At 52.5% G+C, this 8,414-nt stretch overlaps 1 protein-coding gene across 2 annotated transcripts; it reads left to right on the forward strand.

The window, feature by feature from the left end:
• The first annotated feature begins 3,003 nt into the window (after positions 1 to 3,003).
• MYC (MYC proto-oncogene, bHLH transcription factor) lies at positions 3,004 to 8,113 on the forward strand. Of its 2 annotated transcripts, none has more exons than XM_058564931.1 (3): positions 3,004 to 3,557; positions 5,178 to 5,946; positions 7,036 to 8,113. In XM_058564931.1, the coding sequence occupies exons 2-3, from the start codon at positions 5,190 to 5,192 to the stop codon at positions 7,590 to 7,592; spliced, it is 1,314 nt and encodes a 437-aa protein (XP_058420914.1). In that variant the 5' UTR covers positions 3,004 to 3,557; positions 5,178 to 5,189; the 3' UTR covers positions 7,593 to 8,113. The 2 variants fall into 2 exon arrangements, with proteins under 2 accessions (XP_058420914.1, XP_058420915.1); XM_058564932.1 differs by having other exon boundaries at positions 5,181 to 5,946.
• The last annotated feature ends 301 nt before the right edge of the window (positions 8,114 to 8,414 follow it).

The following is an 8,414-nucleotide window of genomic DNA, read 5'->3' on the forward strand; positions in this document are numbered from 1 at the left end:
CTACTTTCATTGTTGTTTGGTTGGTTGGTTTTGTGTTTTTTTGTTTTTGTTTTTTCGTGTTTTGCCCCTGTGGAGAGCAGTCATTCAGCCTCCAGCAGAGCAATGCCAAGAAAGTGCCAGATTCCTGGGAAACCCCCCTAAGAAGCCTCCTCCAGGAAGGATGCCCTATTGCCAAATTCCGTGAGGGTATAGCTAGGGGATCAGACACTCCTAAGCACCCTTCTCATCATAAAAACCTATTTGAAATATTCACACCCACTAAGCATGCTATATAAATTTCCTTCACATTAACTTTGCCCTTTTCCCTCAGTCGCTGTGGTACGAAAATTTTTTATTAAAATGGTCCTTTACACTTTTTTTCAATGGAATCTCAAATGCACACCCCCCCATCACTATCAAAACATCTGACTATTGTTCACTAGGCCATTTTTTTTTAAGTTAAAAAAAATCATAAGCAAAACCAAATACCCCTCACCTTCCACCATGCCTCCCCGTCACCAATAAACCCAGTGTCTTGCTTTAAAACTTAGTAGTTAGAAGGTGATGGATTTCTAAGACATGTGGACTAAAGCTTGTTTTGCTGCTTTAGAGTTTTGTTGAAAGTTTTTTTCGCGTGTGTACTTGTTAATTATTTCACGTTTCCCATAAATAGCATCGGTTCTCCATAGGGTGATGTCCATTGTCAATAAGTAGTGATGAGTTAATTTTCACCACCACTTATGCGGTTGAATAGCCGCCTCTGAACCACCTTTCCCCCCAGTAATTCCTCCTTCTTCAGCCCCTCTGCAGTCGGCCTGAAGGAATCAGAAAGTGGCGGCTGGAAACTCGTTTTCAAGAGCCGCCCCATCCTTCGCCCTGCGGCGCTCGGGACGTCCCTGCCCCCACCCAACCCCCGCCCTCTCTTGGCATCCGGACGCGGGATCTCAGGCGCCAGTAGAGGGCATACTTACTTTACTTTCGCAAACGCGAGCGCGGGCGCAGCCTGGATTGAGGGCGGGCGAAAGTCGCTTTGCAGCAAAACCCTGACCAGGGATTGGTCGCTTCCCGCGTTTGCGGCAAAGGCCTAGAGGCTGGAGTAATTTGCAATCCTTAAAGCTGGATTGTGCTCTGCGCCCGATTTGGAGGAAGTTACTACTCATTTAACAACTGAACGCTGAGCTGCAGACTCAATGGGTAATAATTTATCTTGAACGCAAGCACGCCATACTCGCCCACCCCCCAAATTTTTTCCTGTTTTGGAAGGGAGGTTGAGGGGATGGAAAAGTTTGCTTAAAATGCATTTGGATGAGGGATCACGGATGGGAAGATTGCCTTCGTTTGTAACGCCCTAGTATAATGCAAAATAGCAAATGCCGAGGGAATGTGCATTATATACGTATTAAATATCGATTCATTCAGAGAGTGAACAAATTATGTGTGGTGTTGGCCAACATTCTGGGTCGACGTGTACATGAAATGTATACAGATGTACGCGGATTATACTTAGGCACTTTCACTATGGTGTTCAGAAAAAAATTTAGTCAGTGAACCGAAATTAATATCTGAAATTCGGCCAATTTTTAATTGGCTCAAGACACCTCCCCGTCCCCCCTCCCCCAGAAAAAAGCACAGAAGTAATACTTGGCTCCCCTCCTTTGATCAGAATCGATGCACTTTTTTTCGCGTGATCACGATTGCAATAATACAGGCGAAAGAAGACCCCGAAAGGAAGTAAACGTCCGATTTGTCCGAGGAGGAAAGAGTTAACGGTTTTCACCAGGGGCTCTGCTGACTCCCCTAGCCGGGTCCACAACCTCGCCTCCTCCTCCCCTTCTGGGGAGGCCGGTCCCGCGGCTCACATCCCCCTCCCCAATATTCTCCTGTCTAGCGCCTTTGATTACCCCCAAACCTGGGAGCCCCAGACTGGTGCAAACCTGCGCCACGGGGCGCAAAGAGGATTTGTCTCTTTTCTGAAACCTGGTTGCAGAATTGGGAACTCCGAGTGAGAGGCGCGGGGTGGGAGGGGGGCGCACACTGGCAGAGAGCGGGCCGGGGTCGGGGGGGTCCCCCGCGGCGCGCACCCGCAGCCACGCTCCTCCCTTACTCCAGCTCCGGAACACGCAGAACATCTCAAGGATTAGCGCGTCCCCGGGAGAACAGCCTGATCCCGCGGAGCCTGGTGTAGGTCTGCGCGGGCGGGCGGGCGGGCGGGGCGCGGGGGCGGCAGGAGAGGGTGTCTGCTGCTTTGGCATCAAATTGAGGGATTCATTCTGGGTGGAAGGTGCCCAATCGAGATAGCTGTACACAAATAATGCATAAGACCCCCAACAAATACAATGGATATTTATTCATAACGCGCTCTCCAAGTATACGTGGCAACGGGTTGCTGAGTTCTTTTAATGATTCCAGGCATCATTTTCCTCCCTCTACCTCTTATCATTTATCCCTATCTACACTTAACACCCCACACACACTCAAAGCGCGCGCCCATATATACCCCTTCTTTCCTCCTCTCCTCATAGGACTTATTTTGCAAACGCTGCCCTTTCCCCAGCCTTAGGAGGCGCCTAAGGGACGTGCGTGGCGTGGCCGTGGGTACACAGTGTATTCTCAGCGTAAGGGCTCAGCTGTTCCGCCTGAGATGATTTAAGCACGCGGGACAAGCATGCGGTTTGTCAAACAGAGTGCTGCGCCAGAGGAGCAGCAGAGAAAGGGAGAGGGTTTGAGCGGGAGCGAAAGAAAATGGTAGGCGCGCGCAGTTAATTCATGTCGCGCTCTCACTGTTTACATCCGATAGCTCGGCGCCCTGGAGTGCCAGGCTGAAAGGGCTGAGTCTCCTCCCCGCCGGGTCCCTCTCTCCGCAGAAGCGCCGCCCTCCCGGGTTCCCAAAGCAGAGGGCGGGGGAGAAAGAAAAAAGATCCTCTCTCGCGAATCCCCGCCCACCGGCCCTTTATAGGCGAGGGTCCGCGCGGCCGAGGACCCCCAGGCCCCGCTTCTCGCGCCTGCCGCTGCCTCCGCCGTCGCCGCGCCCCTGCCGCCGCCTGGCTCCCCTCCTGCCACGGGAAGGGCAGGGTTATTCAGAGGCTTGGCGGGAAAAGGACGGGGGAGGGATTGTGCACAGCAGTATAAAAGCCGGTTGTCTTCGGCTTTAGCTGACTCGCTGTAGTAATTCCAGCGAGAGGCAGAGGCAGCGAGCGGGCGGGCCCTTGAGGGTGGGAAAGCAGAGTAAGCCGAGCGAGCGGAGTTGCGCTCCGGCCGCCCAGAGAGAAGGGAGATCCGGAGTGAAAGGGGGCCTTCGCCTCCAGCCCAGCCGCCCCCACCCCACCCTTCCCGCCGACCCCTGCCTGCGGGCCGCAACCCCCCGCCGCATCCACGAAACTTTACCCATTGCAGCGGGTGGGCACTTTCCACTGGAACTTACAACACCCGAGAGAGAATTCGACTCTCCGGACGCGGAGAGGCTATTCTGCCTATTTGGGGAGACACTTTTCTCCGCCGCTGCCCACGACCCGCTCCTCTGAAAGGCGCTCCTCGCCGCTTTTTGGACGCTGGATTTCCTTCGTATAGTGGAAAACCCGGTAAGCACCCGCATCTATTTGTCTTTTGATGAATTTTTTTCTGCCGGTTTGACGCCGCAATGAGTCGAATGCCCGAATCGGCGTGTGTTTTCTCCCGTTTCTGAGCTGTTGACACTTTCTCAGAGTAGTTGTGGTACGTCGGGATGGGGTGGGGACGAACCAGAACTGGATCAGGGTAGAGTGGCTTGTCAAGATGGGAGGAGGGAAGGCAGAGGGAAAGCGAGGGTGCGTTTTTGAAATAAGCCTTTAGAGATTTTTGCCTATGTATATTCACGCTGACCCCGGCCAACTGGACATTCCTGCTTTATCGCAGTAATTGCTATTTGGGTTTTAGGGGGAGGAGAGGGGGTATGCTTCGCGGTGGGCAGAAAGCCCTTTGCATCCTGAGCTCCTTGGAGTAAGAATTACATATTGCGTGTGTGAGCGAAAGAGCTCCGCAGCTACTGACTTTTCGCCGTCTCGGTGAGGACATTTAAATTTCGGGATACCGCATTTCTGACAGCCAGAGACAGACACTGCGGCACGTCCCGCCCACCGACCCCCGCGGTGTTTCCAATTCGCCCCCTGCTCTTTTTAAGAAGTTGGCATTTGGCTTTTAAAAAGAATAATGAAATTAAAGATCTTGGTCTACAGAGATGTTAGGACTCCGTGTTGGGGAGGCACAGGAAGGGGGAAAGAGAAGACTGGGGCAGGGATGCGTCCGATTCTCCTGGAATCATTGACTTGGGGAGCAAGAGGGTAAATCTCCGCACCCCTCCTTGGCTCCCCCGCCGCCTCTGGAGTCCCCGCGCCCCTGAAATGCAAAGGGACGGCAAGGAGCGGGGCTCGGGGCTTTTCCAGAACAGCTGCTACCCTTGGCGGGTGAGGGGAAGACGCCCGGCTCGGGGCGCGGAATCGCAGCAGGGTCTCTGGCGCAGTTTCGTCGCCGTATTGGGTGTTGAAGGGAGGTGCCCCTGTTATTATCTAACACCCCCCTTTTATTTATGGGGGGGATGTGTTAAGGCCTGCGGCTGAGCTCGCCGCACCAGCCGGCGAGAGAAAAGAAAAGCCGGCAAAGGGAGGAAGGGGCCGCACTGGGGGTGGGGATGGAGGAGGCAGAGTGGAGGCTGGGAGGGGCGGTGGCGCCGGCGGGGGAAGGAGCGGGGCGAGGGCGCGAGTGGGAACGGGCGAGGCGCGGAGGGGCCCGGCGCGGGAGGGGGCCGCTCGCGCCCTCTCCCGCCTCCGGCGCCTCTCTCCGTACCCTTGGGGTGGCGCAAAACTTTGCGCCTTTGGATTTGGCAGATTGTATTCCCCACTGTCGCCTCCCCCGGCCTCTTAAGGAGGCCAGAGCCGATTTCGATTGCTCAGGGGCTGAGGGGCCAACTCCCTGGCTTCGCGCTTCGTGGAGACTGAAGCTCCACTGGCGCTACGCAGCTGGCTCTCCAAGTGTGCGTCCGAGATCGGAGGGGCTCACCCAGAGGAGGTGAAAGGGTGCCTTTTTGGGGGTCCCCCCTACCGGCCCCTTTGAGGGATAGCGTTTGAAGGGGATTGGTTCGAGATTCCCGCGCGCACTGCGCGGGGTTCAGCACCAACTAAAACCCCCTTAACTGAAGACCGCCCCGCTTTGTGTGCCCCCTTCAGCAGGCTCTCGCGATGCCCCTCAACGTCAGCTATGCCAGCAGGAACTATGACCTCGACTACGACTCCGTGCAGCCGTATTTCTACTGCGACGAGGAGGAGAACTTCTACCAACAGCAGCAGCAGAGCGAGCTGCAGCCGCCGGCGCCCAGCGAGGATATCTGGAAGAAATTCGAGCTGCTGCCCACCCCGCCCCTGTCCCCGAGCCGCCGCTCCGGGTTCTGCTCGCCCTCTTATGTCGCGGTGGCGTCCTTCTCTCCCAGGGGAGACGACGACGGCGGCGGCCGCAGCCTTTCCACGGCCGACCAGTTGGAGATGGTGACCGAGTTGTTGGGGGGAGATATGGTGAACCAGAGCTTCATCTGCGACCCGGACGACGAGACCTTCATCAAAAACATCATCATCCAGGACTGTATGTGGAGTGGCTTCTCGGCCGCTGCCAAGCTCGTCTCGGAGAAGCTGGCCTCCTACCAGGCTGCGCGCAAAGACAGCGGCAGCCCGAGCCCCGCCCGCGGGCCCAGCGGCTGTTCCACCTCCAGCTTGTACCTGCAGGACCTGAGCGCCGCCGCCTCCGAATGCATCGACCCCTCCGTGGTCTTCCCCTACCCGCTCAACGACAGCAGCTCGCCCAAGCCCTGCGCCTCCCCCGACTCCACCGCCTTCTCGTCGTCCTCGGACTCTCTGCTTTCCTCGGCCGAGTCCTCCCCGCGGGCCAGCCCCGAGCCCCTGACGCTCCACGAGGAGACACCACCCACCACCAGCAGCGACTCGGGTAAGCTGGGCCCCTTCAGACGTGTCAAAGGGAGCGGCTGGCCGTCTTTCCTCTTCTTATTGGCGGCTAATTCAACTGGCCACTTCACTTGACTCTGCCTTTTCTCTTTTCTTATATTTGGAAAAGAAATGGCAGATCTGGAAGGATCTGGAAGCTCATCATCCCTGGAACACTGGGCTTTAGGATTCTCTCCCATCCCTTCCTCTTAGACCGCCCTAGTGGCCAGCCTCCTCCTTTCCCTCCCCCCACCTTAGGAATTTCATTTGGGTTTTTAAATCTTCTGGCTTTATCTTGCAACTCAATCCACTCCTTCTTACCTTTCTTAAGCATTTTAATTGCCCTGCGTGGGGGGAGTGTGAATGAGGATAAGAGAGGATTGATCTGTGCTAGAGTGAAGGAACTGCCTCCTTAACTTCTGAGAAGTTGTTGGAATTTAATGGACTACAAATCTACAAAAATGAAGAGGGCAGTAGGCAGGCAGAGCAGCCTCCCGCCTGGGTGCTGTGAACTAGAGAAAGTGCCTTAAGAGCAGATGGGCTGAGGACTTGGGATCTTTTCAGCCACTTTTGAACCCTTAAAAGCAAAATCCTGGCTAAAGTCGGGCTGTTTCCTTCCCCCACCCCCTAGGACTTTTGGCAAAGCTGCAAGATGTCTTTTTTCTTTTTGCGCTTCCAGTGAATTAGGGAGTTGCTAAAGTCATACCAAGAGATTTGCAGCTATCATTTGCAATACCTGAAGAGTTCTTGGTAAAGTCCCTTAAAAATAGGAGGTGCTTGGGAATGTGCTTTGGGTGTGTCCAAAGCCTCATTAAGTCTTAGGTAAGAATTGGCATCAGTGTTGTATCCTGGTAAATTGTAATTTTCTTCTCTATGCCATAAACCCAGCTGTCCTTCTCCTCCCTTTCTGAGACTGCCTTCATGGGGAGAAGAGCAGGGCTGACTGGCTAGTTTGTTCTCTGGACATAACTTTGTGCCAGGGTCCTTTTTCACATCATAATGCCTTATCTTTGCATAGCATTAATTTAATCTCGTTATTGACTGCTTTAAGGAAATGTTGCTAATCGGGTCATTTCTATTTCTTTTTTTAAAGAGGAAGAACAAGAGGATGAGGAAGAAATTGATGTTGTTTCTGTGGAAAAGAGGCAGCCCCCTGCCAAAAGATCAGAATCGGGGTCACCCTCTACAGGAGGCCACAGCAAACCTCCACACAGCCCCCTGGTCCTTAAGAGATGCCATGTGTCCACCCATCAGCACAACTATGCAGCACCCCCCTCCACTAGGAAGGACTATCCCGCCGCCAAGAGGGCTAAGTTGGACAGTGGTAGAGTCCTGAAACAGATCAGCAACAACCGGAAATGTGCCAGCCCCAGGTCTTCAGACACAGAGGAGAACGACAAGAGGCGGACACACAACGTCTTGGAACGCCAGAGGAGAAACGAGCTGAAACGGAGCTTTTTTGCCCTGCGTGACCAGATCCCCGAGTTGGAAAATAACGAAAAGGCCCCCAAGGTAGTTATCCTCAAAAAAGCCACAGCATACATCCTGTCGGTCCATGCCGAGGAACAGAAGCTTATTTCAGAAAAGGACTTGTTGAGGAAGCGGCGGGAACAGTTGAAACACAAACTTGAACAGCTACGGAACTGTTGAGCACGAGTTGACCTGTGGGAGGGAGGAACTGGAATTGCTCACAAATTCTCACTTGTTACTAAGGGAAAGTAAGGAAGGAGGTTCCTTCTGACAGAACCGCAGCAACTCCTCTCGTGTGAACTTTTTTCAAATGCATGGTCATTTGCAACCTCACAACCTTGGCTGGATCTTGGGACTGAAAGGTTTAGCCATGATGTAAACTGCCTCAAACATAACTTTCGGCATAAAAGAACTTTTTTTATGCTTGCCATCATTTTTTTTTTTGTCCTTTAACAGATTTGTATTTAAGAATTGTTTTTAAGACATCCTAAAGTTTACCCAATGTTCTTGTGTAAATATGGCCATTAAATGTAAATAACTTTAATAAAACGTTTATAGCAGTTATACAAGACTTCAACCCTGTATTATAAACCATAATTTTTTTTTATTTAAGTACATTTTCCTTTTTAAAGTTGATTTTTTTCTATTGTTTTTAGAAAAAATAAAATGCCTGGCAAATATATAATTGAGCCAAATCTTAAGTTGTGAGTGTTTTGTTTCTTTTTCTTTCTTTCTTTCTTTTTTTTTTTTTCTTTTTCATTCTCTTTTCATCTATTACCAATTAACAGAATTTGGCCCTTCAGGGAGTGAGCTTACAAAGATGGGAACAGAAGTTATTTAAGGCAGGGCAAGAGCTTTTCTTTGTTAAAATGGGTCTGGGGCCTTAAGGTCTTTAAGTTCTCAGGGTTATAAGATGCTTCCTGGAGATTTGTGATAAGGGCCAGAGTTGATACTTGAAAGAATGAAAGGCAGGAGGCTGGTGAGCAGTCAGAGGTAGGCAAA

The sequence above is a fragment of the Diceros bicornis genome, chromosome 21 (genome assembly GCF_020826845.1).
Source record: "Diceros bicornis minor isolate mBicDic1 chromosome 21, mDicBic1.mat.cur, whole genome shotgun sequence".
NCBI classification, from domain to species: domain Eukaryota; kingdom Metazoa; phylum Chordata; class Mammalia; order Perissodactyla; family Rhinocerotidae; genus Diceros; species Diceros bicornis.